Raw genomic sequence first — 20,901 nt, forward strand, 5'->3', positions numbered from 1 at the left:
AGAATAGGACATAGGGCAATTGCTTTTGGTTCCCTAATCCCCTTAAGAAATCCTCTGCCTTTGAGCCCTTTCTTGCTGGGAGAGCATGTGGCCAGCAGACACAGGATTCTTTGGAGGAAAAAAAACAACAACCGAGTTTTAGGGTCTTCTAACCAAGCTTTCCAGAGTCCCTCCTGCCAGGGGGAAGCCAGCCCCTTGCCCAGTCTGATCTGGTCACCTCACTCCAGGCTCCAGCCCAGCTATGACTCAGAGAGATGCCTCACTGCTCCCAGTCTACCTGGCAATAAGCCATCTCCAAAGGAAGAAGCTAAGGCTCTAAACGTACTGTCATCCTAATCATTATGTAAGACTGGATGGATAGAAAATGGCCATAGCATTTTTGCCTAATGCTCCTTTCTAACTGGCCAAAGTCCAGTTCTCTGTTACTGAATCGTCCCAAGGGATGGCCATCCATGTTTTCCAGACCTATCATTTCCCATCCCAGCTGACCTTTCAACTTCCCTCCCACATTCACATAAACATCACTCATTCACATAAACATCAGGAGGCACTGTTCCACATCCCTGTAGTCTCTGACTTCTCCCCTTCCTGCCCACTTGTCCCCTCCCACTTAAGTGATCCACCCTGGGGTAGGGGTATGCAATCCAAATCCTGTTTCCAATGGGTGTCTCCGTGTTTTATAACCTCCTTTCTTACAAACTTAGTGGGGCCTCTTGCCCATAACAAGGGGACTAGATGTCCCATTTTTCCCAGCAGTCTTGGTTTATGGCCACTGACCTACTTAATTAATACTGGTGCCCATTTCACTTTAAAAGTGACCCAGTTCAGGGTTATAATTTAGATGGTTCCCCAAACCTTAACTCCCATCCTTCTATCACTTCATCCCTGACCATCTTTTACATGAGACAAATCTCTACCTAATTTCTTAGCAGGAATAATGCGAACAGGAATAATAATAAACAGAACGTGTCTGTTTACCACAGGCGATGTGAGTGGACTTATTAAATGGAGTGCATTTTTCCCTGTGCATGTCACAATCTAAATCACCTCTCTTGCATAAAATAAGGAACAGAAACTGAGTAAATCAAAGAACCGGTGATGGCCAATGTTCTTCCTAGGCCTCAAATTTTAAGAATTTATGCGAAAATTCATAAAACTGGGCTCAATCCAAGGTAGCAAAAAATTTTTCCTCTCTAGAAATCCCTGGCTACCAAAGTTCCAGAAATTGCTTTCTCATTCCCTAACGTCTCATTCTCTCCATTATGTAACGGGGGAGTTGGGGCTTCGGGCCGAATTTCTTTTTAAAGATGATTTTTACAGTCAATGAGCAACGTCAGGGAGTGATGACACCGGGAGGTGGCATCAGCCGGTGCAAGCGTTTAAGCGAATCCCAACACGCCTTTCAGGGAGACTCAGACGCCCGGGAGCCCTTGGCAGGTCCGCACCTCCGGTAGTAAACCCCCGCCGCCCGCCCGCGTCGCACGGGAGCGCGCCTGAGACCGCGTGGTCATTGGTGCACGCGCCGCCCCCTTCCCCGCCCCTGCGGTCATCCTGGGCGGTGCGCTTCGCCAGCCTCCGCGCCAGTCGCTGACAGCCGCGGCGCGGAGAGCTTCTCCTGTGCTACCGAGGCAGGTAAACAGACCAGTCGCCGGGTCGACTCCCAGCGCGGGGCGGGGGCGGGGGTCCGGAGCACCGGGGTGCGGCGGGGGGGAGTGGGGGAGGCGCCGCGGAACCCGGGAGCGAGAACCCGGGGCTTTGGGGGACGGGGGCAGACCTTGACCGTGAGGAGAAGGGGGCTTCCCTGCGGGCGCGGGGCGCGTCCGGCCTGCCCCAGGGTGCTCGTGGGTTTTCGGGTGACGAAAACGCCTGGTTTCGCTTTCCTGGTTGGGGCTGGGGGCGGCGGACGCGGCCGGCCTGGCCCCCTGGGGAGGGATGACGATCTGCTACGGTGTCTAGTCCTGCCCAGAGCGTGTTCGCGGCCCGAGGGGCCGAAAGTCCGGCGAGGTGGTGGCGATCACCTCGCGCAAACGCGCCCGGGGAACCCAAGAAGGCCCGCCAGCGGCTCCGGGCAGAGCCGCCGGGGGGTCGCGGGGCTCCGGGCTGCTCGCCGTTTGGTCGTCCTCCCCGCCGGCAGGCAGAGGCCGGGGACGCCCTTCGCCGGGCCCGGCCCCACCCGACGCCCCAGGGTGCGCGGAGTGGGGGTGGGGAGCGGGCGCCAGCCCGGAGCCAGGGCCTCGGCGGGAGGGGAGTCCGGGCGCCTGGGGGCCCCCTTCGCCGGCGAGGTCCCCCCGAGAGGCGGCCCCACCAGTCCAGCCCTCGGTAGAGCGTGGGCCGAGCGGGTGGGCGTGGGCGGGGCCCTCAGCGGGGTGGGGCCTCGGGTGGCCCGGCTCTCCGGTCTCGAGGCCTGGTGTGCCAGGTGGCCGGGGACACACGGCTCCTGCCTTGATCGTGACTATCGTCATGGTTGCGTATTTTTCTTCCATTCGGAGCATCACGGTTTAATAAACACTTCCCCACATGCTGAACATCTGAGATGTTTCCCTTTTCCTGGCGAAAAAACTCCAGGTGGAATAGGATTAAGGTGTTTACAAATCAAATTACCAAAAAAATAGAAACAGAAAATTGAATAAAGAGGTCAGACCTCTGGAAAAATGAAGAACTCTCTCAGACTTCAAGGAGAAAGCGAAAAATCACCAATAGGGAAGTTTAACCTCCATGACCACCGGGGAGCTCTTAAAAAGAACCAGCTGGAAAGGGAAGGAAAACAGAGGGCTAGGGGGTGTTTTGTATCTGACACGGTTTTCATATTTGTGAGAGGAAAATGTCAAGATTATCATAGAAAAATGGCGAAATGATGAGCGATTTACACAATAAAATGCAAATTAAAGGAAGTCTGGATTATCATTTTACATCTATTAAATGAACAAAACCAAAAACGGTAATAGTTACAGTAACACCTAGAAGAAAGTTGCCATGAGGGGGCCCCTAGCTGGCTCAGTCTGTACATCATGTGACTCTTGATCTTGGGGTTGTGAATTGGAACCCCACCTTGGGTATATAGAGATTACTTAAAAATAAAAAAAAGAAAGAAAGAAAACTGCCATGAAACTTGAATATTCAGTTTTCCAAAGGTGTGGCAGGGCTTTGGAGTTAAAAAGATGGCCCTGCTACCGACTTCCTGACTTTGGAGGGTCACCTGATTTCATAATCCTCCTCTAGTCATTCATAAAATAGAAGAAATGATAGAGGAAATGATACCTGCATCCGAGTTTGTTGCCAAGATTAATTTATGTGAAACTTATGTGAAATTTATGTGATATACCTTTATTCTTTTCCTAGTCACACCCCTCTGGGTGTCCTGAATTATTGCAGACTTTTTGTAAAACAATCTGGCAGTGCTTTCATTAAGAAGTTAAAATGGTGACCCAGAAACCCTATTGCTGGGAATTTACCTGCAATGGAAGAAACAAGCAAACAAAAGAAAAAAAAGCCAGAAGCAGGCACATATTGGTGCAGAATGATCTAAAATTAGAACCAACTGGGAAACAACAGCAGGGCAGTAGCTCAGAAAATCATGGCACATTAACTGGAAGGAACATTATGTAACCATCAAAAGTCATGATTTTGGAGCCTCTGATATATGGGGGAAACTGACAAGTCAAAATGCAGGTTTCAAAACTACTCAAATGTGAATGCATATGTGGAAAATCTGAAAGTAAAAGCACCAAAAAATGGACATTTTAATAGAAGTTAGAGGTGATTTTAATGTTCTTTTTGGGGGCACCTGGGTGGCGCAGTCGGTTAAGCGTCCGACTTCAGCCAGGTCACGATCTCGCGGTCCATGAGTTCAAGCCCCGCGTCGGGCTCTGGGCAGATGGCTCGGAGCCTGGAGCCTGTTTCCGATTCTGTGTCTCTCTCTCTCTCTCTCTGCCCCTCCCCCGTTCATGCTCTGTCTCTCTCTGTCCCAAAAATAAATAAAAAACGTTGAAAAAAAAAAATTAATGTTCTTTTTTGTTAGTATTTGCTTTTACTAAATAATACAGTTTTTTAAATTGGTCACATATGTCTCAATATATAAAATGATACAGACCCACAGCTTTCTGTGTGTGAAGGAGGGAAAGCTGTGTCCTGTTTGCTGCTTTTTATTTTTATTTTTTTAATGTTTATTTACTTTTGAGAGAGAGAGAAAGAGTGCGAGTGGGGGAAGGGCAGAGAGAGAGGGAGACACAGAATCCAGAGCCGACTCCAGGCTCTGAGCTGTCAGCCCAGAGCCGGATGTGGTGCTCGAACTCTCTAACCACCAGATCATGACCTGAGCTGAAGGCGGACGCTTAACTGACTAAGCCACCCGGGTGCCCCTGTTTGCTGCTTTTTAAAATGATCTCATTCTTTTTTTTTTTTCAAATATTGTCTCATTTTTTTCTTGAGTAGATTTATTAGTTTAGTAATATATATATTAGGTTTTTCTTTTAAGGAATCAGTTCTTAGATTTATTTATCAATTCTAGTTTTTTCTTTTTTGTTGTTTTTAAGGACTCCCGAATATATTTGAAAACGGAATAACTTTAGCCAAGCCGAAGCAGCCGGTCTTCTCAGAGGCACAATCCCAGCTCAGCTGAGCCACGACAGACGTATGTACCCTGTGGAATCTCTTTGGTCTTCTGAAGGTTGAAAGTGTCCAACTGTCATAGAAAATAAGGGTCTGGATGGGGTGCCTGGGTGGCTCAGTCGGTTGGGCGTCTAACTTCAGCTCAGGTCATGATCTCACAGCCTGTGAGTTCGAGCCCCGCATCGGGCTCTGTGCTGACAGCTCGGAGCCCGGAGCCTGGTTCCGATTCTGTATCTCGCTCTCTCTCTGACCCGTGCCCTGCTCACACTCGGTCTCTCAAAAATGAATAAAGATTTAAAAAAAAAAAAAAAAATTCCGTTCTCCCTTTCAGATCTTACTTCCTCTTCTAAGGCACCTGTAGCAGCTGTGAACTGCTTTGTATTAAACATTCAGATTGCCCCTGCATCTCACCCAGTGACTGTGCTACACTGGAAAATAATCCTCAGCGAATAGTGTGGGTAGCAGGACTTACAGTTGGGAGCATTTTATTTTTTTCCGGTTTGTTAATCCTTTTTCTTCAGCTGTGTTGTACTTAATGCTGTTAAACTGTGTGTGTGATCACTGCCAGGGAAGCGTGCCCCTTCACGAAAAGCATTATAAATGTGGTTCAGCGTTGTGCTCCTGAGGACCTAGCTCTGAAGCCTGGTTGGGAGTGCAGTTCCCTGGGTAACTTCTATAAATCCCCAAATCCCATTGCTAGACACTCACAGGTTCCGGGCCTGGGATAGGCACCTGCAGTGTTGCTTTTTAAAAAGCGCTTCAGGCAGTTCTGGTGATGGACTGGGTTGGGGGTCCTGTTCAGTCCAGACCTGGGCCTCAGGTACCCATGAAACCCCACATCCCAAAGTGTTTTTGCAAAATCTTGTTGAGTTTGCGTCAGATTCTTTAAGGGGCAGTGACCTCAAAAAGATGAAAATAGGACAAGGTTCTACTTTGCCCTGGTAAGATGAGGAATCTCCCCGGGGACTTTGGGGGTGGGGGAAGCTGTTTGGTGCCACTTCCCAATTTAGCCAGTTAAGTTTCGAGTTATAACGTGTTCTAAGTATTAGAAGTTTGGCCCCTGGCACATGACCATTAGGCTAGTTCCTACCAGCTCTGACTCTCGTATCCCTGTGTATAAATGGGGTAATTCATGGATCTTTTACATGCCTTCTCTCGAGTTCCATTGCTTTGCCATCTGCTCATGCACCAAGGCCACATGCTCTTATTTATTTTAATGCTTATTTGTTTGTTTACTTATTTATTTATTTATTTATTTATTTATTTATTTATTTATTTATTTTGAGAGTGGGCAGAGGGACAGAGAGAGAGAAAGAGAATCCCAAGCAGGCTCCATGCTGTCAGCAAAAAGCCCAGCATGGGGCTCGATCGCACAAACCTTGAGATCATGACCTGACCTGAACTGAAATCAAGAGTCAGATGCTTAACCCGACTGAGCCACCCAGGCACCAACCCCAACCCCACCCCACCCCCAACCCCACCTTTTTAAAAATAAGAATGGAGGTTGATTTTTTTTTTTTTTTACCTTTATTTATTTTTGATAGACAGAGACAGAGCACAAGTGGGAGAGGGGCAGAGAGAGACGGAGACACAGAATCCGAAGTAGGTTCCAGGCTCTGACCTGTCAGTACAGAGCCCGACGCAGGGCTCAAACTCACAAACCGAGAGATAGTGACCTGAGCTGAAGTCTGACGCTTAACCGACTGAGCCACCCAGGCGCCCCTGGTGGTTGATTTTAATTGAAAACTTTCAGTATCTGCGGAGAATCTTACAGTTTTATTTCTTTAACCTATTAATAGATTTACTGATTTTGAGCCATCCTCGCATTCCTAAAATAATCCTTATTGGTCACAGTGTATTCTTCTTTTACTAACTGCCAAAATCAGTTTGGCGGTATTTTCTGCTGGATTTTGGCACCCGTATTGGTGGAGGCTGGGTGACTAAGGGCGTGAGCCCTACACTGGAAGTGCTGGGGTTTCAGTCTCGGCCTGTTTATCAGCCCTTGGCTCTAGACGCTGTTGCTCAGGTAAAGACACTCTAACCATTCTCTCTGCTGGGCTCCAGGTTCTTAAAACAATTGCCTAAATTGAACATCTCATACATGTTGCCAAGTTAACATGTCCAAACCACAGCTCTCGGTTTCCCTCCAAGCAGGACTCCCCACCAGTTTTGCCCATTTCACTAGATGACATCACCCACCAAGCTAAATATCTTACTCGCCATTGTGTCTCCAGCAACTAACACAATGCTGGGACCTTAGAAGACACTGAAATATTTGTTGAACGAGGGGTGCCTGGGTAGCCCAGTCGGATTAAGTGTTCACCTCTTGATTTCGGCTCAGGTCACGATCTCACGGTTGGTGAGATTGAGCCCCATGTTGGGATTCTCTGATTCTCTCTCTCTCCCCCCGTCTCTCTCTGCCCTTCCCCCGATCTCTCTCTCTCCCTCTCTCCCTCTCTCCCTCTCTCTCTCAAAATAAATAAACTTAAAAAAATATTTGTTGAATGAATCAATGAGTTGTTGTATTGTAAATATTACATTATACTATATAATTTTTCACAACTTTTTCTTTCATTTCTCTTATGGTTAGTGGTCAGTTCAAAATTTCTATTTATTTAAAAACTGGCCCATACTAGTTATTCCGTAAATGTTTGTTGGCTGAATTAATTCTAAAGTCAGTATTTGTAATTTATATTTTAACAGAAAGGCAGTCCATCCCACAGATTTTAATTCATGGAACACAGCTACACATAGAAGGCTGTTACTCTTTTGAAGCCTTCCCTTTTTTTTTTTTTTAATTTTTTTTCAATGTTTATTTCTTTTTGAGAGACAGAGAGAGAGAGAGAGAGAGCTTGAGTAGGGAGGGGCAGAGGGAGAGGGAGACACAGAATCCAAAGCAGCTTCAGGCTCTGAGCTGTCAGCATGAAGCCCAGTGCGGGGCTCCAACCCACAAACCGCGAGATCATGACCTGAGCCGAAGTCAGACGCTTAACCGATTGAGCCACCCAGGTGCCCCTAAAGGCTTCCTTTTCTAAGGTTATTTTGCCTTTCCAATTCCCCATGTGGCTCTGTGTAGTGGTGTGTGCTTGTGTTTCTATTACGTTTTCAAGTCATTTGATTTTATTTAGAAATTCCTTGGGGCACCTGAGTGATTCAGTTGGTTGAGCATCTGACTCAGGCAGTGATCTCACTGTTCAGAAGTTCGAGCCTTGCTTCCAGTGAGCCCCGCTCCTCTCTCTCTCTTTCTCTTTCTCCCTCCCTTCTTTCCTCCCAGTTTCTCTCTCTCTGCTCCTCATGGGACTGTCCCTTATAGGATTCTCTTTCTCTCTCCCTCTCTGTCCCTTGTTCACTTGCGCCATCTCTCTCCCTCTCTGCCCTTCATGGGACTGTCTGTTATGGGATTCTCTGTCTCTCTTCCTCTCTCTCTCTTCCTCTCTCTCTTTCTCTCTCTCTCTGCCCCTTGCTTACTTGCGCCCTCTCTATCAAAAGAAGGGAGGAAGGAAGGAAGGAAGGAAGGAAGGAAGGAAGGAAGGAAAGAAAGAAGGAAGGAAAGAAGGAAAGAAAAAAAAAATTCCTCATTTTTCTGGGTTTGTTTTATTAAGTTCTAATTTCATCTCTTATTTCTTTATAACTATGATGTTGTATTTTGAAATTTTCTGTTTTCTTCTTTTTGAGTTGAATAATCATTTAATTTATTTTCATTCTTTCTGTTCAGTTAAACCACCCACACCTTTGATAGTCACATGGGTTCCTTTATTCCCACATCTCTGCCTTCTTGGCATCATCCAACTCTCTTGTGGTTTTGGTTTGGTTTGGTAATTTTTTTCTTTTCGGCTAGAGTGTCAAGTGTAAGTGACTTTTTTTTTTTTTTTTTTTTTGGTCTCATTTTATCTGATTCTTAATGATTTTGAATATCTTTTCATGCCCTTTTGGCTTTCCCTCTTTTATAAATGATCAGTTTTTATATCTTGTGGCCCTGTTGTCTGTTGGAATTACTGTCTCTTACTGCTTTGCAAGGATTCCTTGTCAGTTCTAGAAATGTTCTAGACTCTGTTGGTCTTAAATACTAAAAATATTTTTTTTTACCATTATGTACTCCTTCTCTTAATTTTGTCTGTAGTGTTCTTCATAGCATTAAACAAGAATCCTTAACTTTCATGTCATAAGATTCTTATTCTTGGTGTGTGCTTTTTGTTTAAAAAGTCCTTCCTTGGGGCACCTGGGTGGCTCAGTCAGTTGGGTGTCTGACTCTGGCTTTGCTCTCACGGTTCATGAGTTCGAGCCCCATGTCAGGTTCTGTGCTGACAGCTCAGAACCTGGAGCTGCTTAAGATTCTGTGTTTCCTTCTGTCTCCGCCCCTCCCCTGCTCATGCTTTGTCTCTGTCTCTTTCTTTTTTTTTTTTCAATATATGAAATTTCTTGTCAAATTGGTTTCCATACAACACCCAGTGCTCATCCCAAAAGGTGCCCTCCTCAATACCCATCACCCACCCTCCCCTCCCTCCCACCCCCACGTCTCTGTCTCTTTCTAAAATAAAATTAAAAAAAAATTTTTTTTTAATTAAAAAAAATGAAAAGTCCTTTCCCTACTCCTTCTCCAGGTCACATAGACATACACCTGTATTTTCTTCTTTTATTTTTTTTTTAAGTTTATCTATTTTGAGAGAGAGAGAGCAAGTAGGGGAGGAGCAGAGAGAGAGAGAGAGAGAGAGAATCCCAAGCAGGCTTCCCGCACTTGAACTCACGGACCGCGAGATCATGACCTAAGCCAAAGTCCTACACTTAACCGACTGAGCCACCCAGGCACCCCTGTGTCTTCTTCTAATGACCTACTTTTTCCTTTCACAGCTGGGTCTGTATTCCATCTAGAGTCTGCTCTTGCATGTGGCGTTAGGGATCCAGTTTTATTTTTTCTTCGGTTTCCCAGAAGCACCTGCTGAACAACCTTCCTTTCTCCAATGGTTTGTGGTACCTGCTTTATTGTATATCAAGTCCCTGCTAAAGTATATATTCAAGGGTTTATCTTCTACTCGCGTTGGTCTATTGGTTTGTTCCTAGACTTCTGTGCGGTCTCTACTGCTATGGCTCTGTAGTAGGATTTATATCTGATGCAGTAGATTCCTCTCTGTTCCTTTTTAAGGTGGAGTTTGCTATTCATGGACATTCCTTCACCTTGTAAGCTTATCGAACTCCTCAAAAAATCCAGGTAGACTTTGTCATTTGGTTGAAATTATAGGTTCACTTGGGTGGGGGGGGTCATTGACAGATATCTTTCTAATACTGAGTCATCCCAGTCAAAGCCATGAATACCTTTCCATTTTTACAGATCATCGTCAGTGTTCTTTATTGGAGTTAAAAAATTGTTTCCCCGGTCTTATTTTTTCTCAGTTAAATCCGTTCCTGGAAATTTTACAGTTTGGTTTCGCTACTGTGATTTTTTTTTTTTTTCCTAGTTGATTCCTGCTGGTGTAGAGAAATGCTGTTGATTTTTCTAGGCCAGTCTTGTATCCCACAGCCTTGCTGAACTCTAGAACTGGGTCTCGTGTCATTTCTGATGAGTCTGTTGGGTTTTCTGTTGTGTGATCACCTTAACTGCAAATAACGACAGCTGGCTCTTTCCTTGCATTTCTTGCCCTGGCTACTTCTTTGTCTCTGCATATGGCATTGAACGGGACCTTCAGTACTGTGATGATGGACGTCCTTGTCTTATTTTTGATCTCGGACAGGAGTGCCTTCAGAGGCTATCCACTAAGTGTGTTTACTGGTTTTGTTATATAACGTTTATCAGGTTAGGGGAGTTTCCTCCTATTCCTAGTCTGCTAAGAGTATTTTTTTAAAGTGATAAAGAGCTGTTGACCTTTGACATACTTAATGTCTTGAAATGTACCAGAGGATCGGGCTACAACCTGACCGTTCACAGAGAGTATCTTATAGGAATAGTATCCTAGCACAGCCAGGGACTCAGAATCCCAATCTCCATCCCCAGCGATTTTACTAACCGGCACTGTAATCATGGCTATTGTCACCTGACTTCTCTGAATCTTGGTAGCCTAATTTGTAGAGTGAGAGGTTTGCATTAAATAATAGAAGATCTTCCCAATTTTATCACAAACAGAAAGAAACTCTCCAAGGTCTTCTGTAAGTTTTCAGTCCCACTTACCTTTAGAAATGGTTCTATACTTCAAACTGTAGCTGTTATTTTTAATAACTTTTCATAACTAAATGTTGCTTTTGTTGTTCTCAACTGATCCTCATCTCCAAATGGTCTTGTCCTCAGATATTCTGTGATTAGCCTAGTTTAATCCAGTATTTGGCTTTAATAAAGTACTGGGCAGCAATGCGTGCCATGGCACACACAGCTTGGTAAGAGTGTTGCTAAAGCCAAGCCCCTCATTTACCTCCTCCGAGACCTGCCCCACACTTCTGTGTTCTGTCCATGTAGTTGTCCAGTCCACAAGCCTGGGTGCCTCTTCGACTCTTCCAGGCTCCCATCCTCCACAACAAACACCAAGTCCTCCAGAAGCTGCCTTCTAACGCACACCATCCATGGAAGGAGACCATCTCCTTCCCTGGCAAGGCCTCCATCTTTTACCTCAATCACTACAGTAGCCTTGAAACTAGTTTCCCTGTGTCCACATACACACACACACACACACACACACACACACACACACAGTCCCCAGTCCATTCTCCACAATGTTCTTTCTCAGGGAGAACCCAGAACTCATCACTGGCTCCTTAGTACTTTCAGGATCAAGTCCAGACTACTTAATATGCCTTATAATTAGGCTGCCTGTGTTAACATACTGGGGCACTCTTGAGAATGAAAGGGGCGCTCTTAATATTAGCACCAGGAACAATGGGTGTAGACTGTCCCAAGGCAGTGGGGGTGTCTGCTCAGCTTGCTGGTGAGGCCCTTTCCTGCCTGACCCCGCCTGCCTCTCTGCTGCACATGAAGGCCCCACTTCGATGAAGCCACCTGCGGCCCCCAGTCCTGCTGACACTCTATCTCACTGCCTGTCTCCACTCTGAATGCTCTGTGCCCCCTTCCACGTCCCGTGCCTAGCCTCCCGAGGACCGAGTCCCTCTCTGTGCCGCCTTTACTACGTGGTGTCACCGTCTACTCACATACCTGCACGCACTTATAGAGCTGGGACTCTTACAGCCTTGGGCAGGGTATGTTCAAAGCCAGCCTCGGTGTTACTTCCCTTGCTACCTGCTTTTCCAGCTGCCTCAACCATATCAGGTAACATCGCCATCCAGCCAGAGTCCAGATGGCAGGTGAGGTCAACCTTTAGATAAGTGGATCGTAGTTGTTAGACAGCCGGCCATTGCAGGAAAGAGTGTTGTGAAAATTCATAAATATGGTTCACTCTTGTAACAATTTGATTTTTAGTTTGGTTATTTCTTTTGCTTTATAACAGATATGTTCACACTCCTCCATTCACTCAGCATTTATTGTGTAAGCCAGGCACTGTGTTTACGCACCTGGGGCCCAGCTGTGAACTAAACAAAACTCCCGCCCTGGGGTGGCCTGCACTCCCGTGGAGAAGGTGAACAGGAAGCAAATAATAAATCGTAGATGTCAAGTAAGCATCCCTACTCTGGAGAAAAATGAAGCAGGAGGGGCGCCTGGGCAGCTCAGTCTGTTGAGGGTCTGACATTTGATTTCGGCTCAGGTCATGATCTCGTGGTCATGAGACTGAGCCCTACATCAAGCTCTGTGATGAGCATGGCACCTGCTTGGGATTCTATCTCTCTCTCTCTCTCTTTCTTTCTCTCTTCCTCCCCCCTTCCCCCCCCCCCAAAAAAAAAAAATGAAGCAGGATAAGGGGATAGGATGCAGGGTGCTGGCTTAGGTAGAGTGGCATGGGCAGCCCTGCAGAGGTGACATTAGAGCAAACTTGAGCCACATGAGTAACTGTGGAGGGAGAACCTTCCAGTCCTGGGAGCAGCAGGTGCAAAGGCCCTGAGATGGGAAAGTGCTTATTAAGTCTGGGGAGCAGGAGGAGGCCAGAGAGGCAAGGTCATGCGGGGCCCCGCCGGCATGGTCAGGACTTGGGGTCTTACCCTGGGCATGAAGGAGTGCCACTTGGGGGGAAGGGAAGAGGCATGGTGTGAGCTACATATTAAAAGGTTGTGTGAGCCCTGGGCTGCTGAGTAGAGAACACACAGTGGGGGCCTGAGGAAAGCAGGGAGGCTGGTTGGAGGCTGTTGAAAGAGCCCGTCCAGGAGCAGTAGATGCTTCACTCAGGATACTAAGTAGTGTCGGGAAATGTGAGTGGTTTTGGGATTTAGGATTTATTTTCAGTATAGAGCTGATAAGATTTGCTGGTAGAATCATCGTGTCCTGTGAGAAAGAGGAAATTCAAGAATAACTCCACGCGCGGTGTTGGCTGGGTTCGGCTCATTGGGGTGAACAAAGTAGTTGTTGACATAAAACTCCATTAAATTGGGAAATGTTGACTGGGGCGACACTCCCCTAGTTCAGTTCCCTGCAGTGTGTGAGCAGAAGTGTGGGCAGCACGGAGGCCGAGAGCTGGAGCCTGTGTGCAAGTGAAGACTACCCCAGGGGAGCAGGCTTGTAGAAGGCTGGGCACCGGGGACTCGTGCTGAGGGTGCCAGAAGAAGGCCAGCCGACGTGTCTCAGGACCCTGCCCCTCTAACCCTACCCAGAAGAGCCTCCAAAAATCCTGACTGGCATGATCTGAGCAGTTGAACTTGGCTTGAAACTTTCAGATATATTTTTATTCACTTATGGCCACCGAGATTTTCAGTAATGATAGTAGAAGCATAAACAAGATGTGAATTCATTTACTTACTGCATCGTTCTCCTTCCCCTGCATGTGTGTGTGTGTCTTTGATCTCTGCGCTTGGAACGGAGCACCCAGGGGAAATAAGGTATTTAATCGGAAGGGAGGTTTTTAGTTTGATGAACGTGCATTCTGTAGAGGGTCATCAGTCATTATCCAGGATACGTGGCTGGTTTAGTCCTAAGCTGTGCTGGTCATTGTATGTGAGACCAGTTTCTTTTGTACCAACAGTTAGAAAATAAGTCACTCATAAGCCATTAAATGCCAAACTAAAACTCATTCAGTGACTGAGTATCCGCAAATGTTGTGGACACGGCCATTTCTGACCTGCTTTGAGCAGCCCTTTTTATAGAAGAAAAGATGAATTGACAAGCAGGCTTGCAAGATCCTGCATGTTTCCCGTTTCCAAAAACTGTTGTATTGAGAATTACTTTGAGGAGATTCTTGCCGGCACTTACACGTTGTGAGGGTATGAATTCCTTCACGCACAAACACCTATCGTGGGCCTGCTCTGCCAGGTGCCACCCCAGGTCCCGAGGAGAGAGCAGCAAACAGGACTCGCTCCCTGCTGACATTCATTCCCGCAGATGAAAGAAGACATGAACCAGCGATTTTCAAAGTCATTTAATTACTGCAAACTCAACCGGGGGGGGGGGGGGGGGGGGGGGGAGGGCTTCCTAGCTCACAAGACTTCCATAGGGGCCACACCAAGTTCCCAGAAGGTTCCAGAAGGGGCCACACCAGGATCCTCGTAGCAGTCCACACAGCAGCCAGGGACTTGCCTCCACTCCCAGCCCCTACAAGTAACTCCTTGGGTGCAAGGGAATGAGGCCCGTATTGGTGCGTGAAGAGTTCCCCTTCACGTAGAAGCCCCAGACCTTGCAGGATCTGGCGTCCCTCGTGACAGCCCCAAAGGGGCACTGCTTCCAGGGTTCCCACAAGGACATGCCTGGTTACAGCAATCACCCCTCTAGGGATGCTCAAAGCTATGGCAGACCCACCAGACGCACTTTATCAATCGGGTTATTTTTACCATAAGCAACATTGCTAACATTCCATCGCTATCAGGTTTCCAGGAAACAGAGCCAGAAATGATCTGAAGGACAAATTTGTCCTTAGAGAAGGACAAAGCTGTGTTAACGCTTTATTTGACATTACTTTTATCATAAGTGCCACAGAGGAGAGGTAGGAGTGGAGAGCCTTTGTGACCAACATGCAGACGCTCTCACTCGAACGTTCATTCATTACGCAGCAAGCGCCGAGTGGTTCCAACATGAACGTAAGATGCTGACGCCCTTCTCATTTTGCAGATACATCGTCATGGTGAAAGGCCACATAGGCGGCTGGATCCTGGTTCTGTTTGTGGCCACATGGAGTGACGTGGGCCTCTGCAAGAAGCGGCCGAAGCCTGGTGGAGGATGGAACACTGGGGGGAGCCGGTACCCGGGGCAGGGCAGTCCTGGAGGCAACCGTTACCCACCCCAGGGCGGCGGCGGCTGGGGTCAGCCCCACGCCGGCGGCGGCTGGGGTCAGCCCCACGCCGGCGGCGGCTGGGGACAGCCCCACGCCGGCGGCGGCTGGGGACAGCCCCACGCCGGCGGCGGCTGGGGTCAAGGTGGTGGCACCCACAGTCAGTGGGGCAAACCCAGTAAGCCGAAAACCAACATGAAGCACATGGCAGGAGCCGCGGCAGCCGGGGCGGTAGTGGGGGGCCTCGGCGGCTACATGCTGGGGAGTGCCATGAACCGGCCCCTCATTCATTTTGGCAACGACTACGAGGACCGTTACTACCGTGAAAACATGTACCGCTACCCCAACCAAGTGTACTACAGGCCAGTGGATCAGTACAGCAACCAGAACAACTTTGTGCACGACTGCGTCAACATCACGGTCAGGCAGCACACGGTCACCACCACCACCAAGGGGGAGAACTTCACGGAGACCGACATGAAGATAATGGAGCGCGTGGTGGAGCAGATGTGCGTCACCCAGTACCAGAAAGAGTCCGAGGCCTACTACCAAAGAGGGGCGAGCGCCATCCTCTTCTCCCCGCCTCCCGTGATTCTCCTCCTCTCGCTCCTCATCCTCCTGATCGGGGGTTGAGGGCGGCCTTGCCGTCTTCCCCATCTTCTTCATCTTTCACGGGTTGGGGGAGGGGGTGTCTACCTACAGCCCTGTAGTGATGGTGTCTCATTCCTGCTTCTCTATCGCCCATAGGCTAATACCCTTGGCACCGATGGCCCCGGGAAATGTAGAGCAGACCCAGGATGCTATTTATTCGAGCCCCGAGGGATTGAGTCCTTCATGGGCCAGTGCTAGTGCTGGGCTGGGAATAACAACAACAAATAATCATTGGTTGATCTAGGGCTCCTTTTTTTGTCTAGTGCGGCAGATTAAGGCGAAATCGATTCTCAAAACAGCCTTCAAGTACCTTCGCCTGAATACCTCCGGCTCCTTCCCCAGCTAGAGCTCAGTACACTAATGCCCCATCTTAGCCGTGATTTCACGGCAACGTGGGACATTTTTCTCACCCGTTTTAAGAGAACCTGACTACATTTCCCCGTTCAGAGAGCATTTCTGCCAAATTTGAGTATCATGGCCACATGATGCTCATTCAAAAAACGAAACTAGAGATCCTTAGCTCCTGGGCCCAGGCTCAGCGCGCCAGAGAGCACGTGCCGTGTGTCTGCACAGAGCTGGGACAGAGTCTTGCATTTTGCAGTGTGGGCTACACAGCAGCTATCGTGTCAAGAGGCACTAGACCTCGGTAGATGAGGTTTTCACAGGGAACGCGCGTAACCAACAACACAAAAAGACTAAAAAATAGCCCAACACTTGGTGCCCTTGGAGGCGAGCTCCCGGCTTGGACGTTTAAAGCGCCTACTCGTGGCATTCCTTTCTTTCATAACCTAAACTGTAGAGAAGTAGGGCAGTAAAAAATTGCACCACTTTCTGGGCACTGAGAGCAAATCTTTGGTCATTTACCTGGGCACCAGAACCATTTTGACATAGAGGAAGATGCAGCGTGAAAATACCGTTCTCCCAGAGCATTACACAATGAAGAAAATGATTAGTAGACAAAAGAAGTGCTCGCATTTCTCCATTGCTGTGTCATAACTGTCAAAAGCCAGAATTGCGTCAAGTCCTGGTTTGGCCATCCCCAAAAATACCTTAGGTGGCAGATGACAGAAATATCCATTCAGAGTGGAAAAAAAGAATTCTGTTACTGTTATTTAAGGTAAAATTATTGTCTGGATCATTCATTATTGTCACCTAGCTGATAAATTACCATCCTGCAACGTTACTGGCTTGCACTGTGCGGGTATTTGATGTAAAAAAAAAAAAAAAATTATTATATATATATATATATATATATATTGTGTATGACCAACATAGAGATTTGGGTTAGAGGAGTTAACATCTATCTGATCTATCGTACCACCTGTTTTTGTAAGGTACTAAATACTTAATATGTAGAAAACCCTTTTGCGTGGTCCTCAGGCTTACATGTGCACTGAATAGTTTTGTATAAAGATCCATCGTGGATCTTTGAAATATGCATGTACTTTATATTTTCTATATTTGTAACTTTGCATGCACTTGTATAAAAAATTGTATAAATGTTCTATATCTGGACCAGAATTAAACAGGAGCTAAGTGAGCGTGTTGTGGTGTTGGCAGTGATGTTCTCCACTGTGCCCTGTGTCGGCAGGGTCATTGTGGGGGTGAACTGGAACAAAGCGGCTCGTGCAGTCCCCACGCCCCTGTGGTGACCAGTGTCCCCTGCACCCGCTCGCAATCCTGCCGTCAGCTGTGTTCCGGGCATACATGCCAGCTGCTCCCGGCTACCTTTTCATTTTTTCTGCAAATATCTTGAGTGTCCTTGGCACTGGGTAGATGCCAAAGGCACTATTGCAGCGGAGGAAGACAGTCCTGGCACTCTGGAAGCTGCTTTTCTGTCCTGGATTTTGAAATAGAGGATTTTCTTGACTAAATTGGAACTGAACAGGCTCTCAGGTACCAACTTGATTGCCCCCCCACACACACACCCCTTTCACCCCCAGTCTCAGCTCATAAAATCTCCCAGACCCTGGGAGCCCCAGGGGCAGTCCCTCCCTTTGGGCTGAAATTTAACACCTCAGGTCCACAAAGGCCACTCATTTGTCACAGTGCTTCAAGTCCCATACTCGTTTCCTGTGCTCCTCACAAGTGTAGGGCACCCCCCCACCCCCACCCCCCATGCTTCTCTCCATTTTCCAAGGCAGGCTTTCTCTCACAACTGTAGTTTACCAAGAGCAGGAGTAATCACGGAAATGACGGTGGTTGAACTCACAGTATTTGTTAATACCTTAGGAAATGCCAATATCCAGTAGCGATCGCAGCATCAACTTTGTACTAAAAACGGCAAGAAAGAAGTCCACGCGTCGGAACCCTATCGCTCGCAAAACTGCTGGAACGGACACCTAAGTTTCAAAAGCATGACTCATCCATGAGTAAGCCTCAAACTTAATCCCGAACATAAAAATTTCTAGAACTATTTTCAGTTTGGGCCATTTTCCTAATTCTTTAAAAATAAACTTCATTACCTGTCGATCATAGTTTCTCAAGAGTGGCCCGCTGAGAAGACTTCAAATGTCCAAAGCATAGATACTCAGAGAGCCGAAGTCCCTGATATACCATGTACCTCAGGCCCCGTATTTTCTTCCTGTTACTTCCCAACTCCCGTGAGTTGTGCTAAAAGAATTTTCTCTTTTAAAAAAAAAAAAAGCACCCGGGTAGCTCAGTGGTTAAGCGTCCGATTTAGGCTCAGGTCATGATCTCACGGTTCATGAGTTCTAGCCCCATATCGGGCTCTGTGCTGACAGCTCAGGGCCTGGAGCCTGTTTCAGATTCTGTGTCTCCCTCTCTCTCTCTGCCCCTCTCCCACTCACTGTCTCTCCCACTCTCTCTCTCTCTCTTTCAAAAATCAACATTTAAAAAAAGAAAGGAAAAAAACAATTTGAAAACAATTGACTTAACTGATTCTAACTCCCAGAGAGGTTTCTTCTGGGGAAGTGTCACGTGTCAACTTGTGTTTCCCACCTCTCTGGGGCTGAAACCAAATAAGTAAGTGTCCGCTGCTTTGGATGGAAATTTGGGTTTGTATTGCTTCCCACCATGGTGGGAGCCTTAATCTCAGCCAGAACCTGAGCTTCCCCAGACTCCGGCCTTGCCAAATGGGACAGGGAGTTAGGCCTTGGAGGGCCCATCACTGTCCCACCCCCTCCCAGGCCACATGAGACACTGGCTTCTCATAGCCCTCAGGCTGGAGCTCTGGGGCCCCTGCCCTCACTGTGTACTTCAAAGGGTCCCCTTCTAGGCCTGCACATAGAGTCCACTGCCCCCCTTTCCTAGACTAGATTCTGAGTACCGAGGATGCTGGAATTCTCCACCAAATGGCCCCAAACCAACTTCCAAGGTTCATACAGTCCTCTTATCTGCTCCACCTTCCGCAGGTGGACACCGTGGGTATACACACCTCAATGTCAGAGAGATAGCCAGGGGTGGCTGTGGGGGAAGGGAGCTCAGAAAGAACTTGGATACGTGGGCCGCGGTGCCCACACCCACGAACCTGAGGTCCCTACAAAGTGCTGGCTGGATCCAGGTGGAGAGAGGAGAGGGCAGCCACGGGCTGCAAGCTGTCCTTTGGACTCTTTTCTTCCTCCAGGGCCTGCAGCTGTTAGCAGCAGCCCTTCCCTCAGGCTTCTAGGGGGAAACTAGGGAAGGATTTTGCAAGAGTCATTAGTTTGTCAAATGTCCTCAAGCCATGCAAGTGTCTGTAAATTCTCAGACAGGCCAGGACTGGCCCTGTGAAGTTCTGGCTCAGTAATAGTGGGAGCACCTGGGTGGCTCAGTCCGCTAAGCATCCGACTTTGGTTTGGGCCATCATCTCATGGTTCGTAGGTTCGAGCCTCATATTGGGCTCCGTGCTGACAGCTCAGAGCCTGGAGCCTGCTTCAGGTTCTGTGTCTCCCTCTCTCTCTGCCCCTCCCCTGCTCACACTCTCTCTCTGTCTCTCTCTCAAGAACAAACAAACATTAAAAAACCAAATAATAATAATAGTGAACCAGAATTACTGCCATTTTTTTACATTACAGTTGCTTCTGTGCAACAGAATGCTGCATTGCAACTATCACACTTCAAAAGAATTGTTTGTTACATGAGTGTGCATAACACGATTTTAAGTGAAAATCAGAGTATGAACCTATAAGAACCTATCCATTTTTTATAAGACAAAGAAATAAAATATAGACACACACAGAAAAAGAAAATACCAGAAATACACAGGCCTTAATGTTAAAGTGCTTATTGCTGGGTGTAGATAACAGGTGAGTTTTTATTTTTCTATTTTTCTATTTTCCAGAAATTTACAGTGACCAAATACTGCTTTTATAAGGAGAAAAAGATCTGTAATGACTATTTTTAATTCTTCTCTGGGCACATACCAGCCTGGCCATTAGGCCTTCAGGGATCTAGTGTTTTCTCAGACTTCAGTACAGCTTCATGCATGGCACTGGGCATGAAAGGCCTTATCTGATCTTCATAAGATCCCTATTTTAGAAACCTGATACCCAGAGACATTCTGTCACTTGTCCAAGGTCACACAAATAGCGTGTTCCTCAAAGTATATTGTGGAAACACTTCGCCTTTGGTTTGCGGTGATATTTAATGGTTCGGCTCAGAGGTCCCAGGCCTGAGGCACTGTGCACAGCTCACGGCCTCTGTGAATGGTGCCCCCTGGTCTCCCACGGAGCTCCAGCTTCAGGGGACTTAGCTGACCCCAAGCAGAACCTGGAGGAAGGGTCAGCAATCCTAAAAGCAAGCTGGGTCCAACATTCCTCCTCCCCTGAACAGACCCTCTGTTGCTCACTGTCCCATACGTGGCCCCCTAGCATTATTTCAGGGGGGATCTTCAGCCAGGCCCAAAGGTTGTTCACAGGTGGTGGACCCCTCCAATTAAACCATGGTCCCCTAGAGCATGGGTCACCTCCTGGAGCCCCCAAGGTACAGGCCGCCAGAGTGAGTGTGGGTTGGGAGCCCGTCCTCCCTAACTGTCCTGGCAAATTTGCCCCTTTCCTCCCTCCCTCCCTCTCTAAAAACAAACAACAAACAAATAAGCAAAAACAAGCTCATTGTCTTAACTTTTGTATTGGACAAAGGTACCAGTCTTCAGTGACTCCATATCCCTTCATGCCCTTGCTTGACCCGGTCACTCCAACACCCCATTTTCATTGCCTTCCTTGCTGACTATACCATCGCTTTTAGGTTTTTAGAACTGCCAGAACAAATTGCCACAGACTGGGTGGCTTAAAAGAAACAGAAATTAATTTCCTCACAGTTGTGGAGGCTGGAAGTCTGAGATCAAGGCTTCAGCAGGGATGGTTTCTCCTGAGGACTCTCTCCTTGGCTTAGACATGGCCGTCTTCTCCCTTGACCTCAC

At 47.5% G+C, this 20,901-nt stretch overlaps 1 protein-coding gene across 2 annotated transcripts; it reads left to right on the top strand.

Annotated features, from left to right (window-relative positions):
* Nucleotides 1-1,527: 1,527 nt before the first annotated feature.
* Nucleotides 1,528-17,082, top strand: LOC122215777 (prion protein). Of its 2 annotated transcripts, XM_042931545.1 has the most exons (3): nucleotides 1,528-1,632; nucleotides 4,533-4,630; nucleotides 14,732-17,082. In XM_042931545.1, exon 3 carries the CDS (start codon nucleotides 14,742-14,744, stop codon nucleotides 15,522-15,524), a length of 783 nt encoding a protein of 260 aa, XP_042787479.1. In that variant the 5' UTR covers nucleotides 1,528-1,632; nucleotides 4,533-4,630; nucleotides 14,732-14,741; the 3' UTR covers nucleotides 15,525-17,082. The 2 variants fall into 2 exon arrangements, with proteins under 2 accessions (XP_042787479.1, XP_042787480.1); XM_042931546.1 differs by lacking the exons at nucleotides 1,528-1,632; nucleotides 4,533-4,630 and adding an exon at nucleotides 9,459-9,569.
* The last annotated feature ends 3,819 nt before the right edge of the window (nucleotides 17,083-20,901 follow it).

The sequence above is a fragment of the Panthera leo genome, chromosome A3 (genome assembly GCF_018350215.1).
Source record: "Panthera leo isolate Ple1 chromosome A3, P.leo_Ple1_pat1.1, whole genome shotgun sequence".
NCBI lineage: Eukaryota > Metazoa > Chordata > Mammalia > Carnivora > Felidae > Panthera > Panthera leo.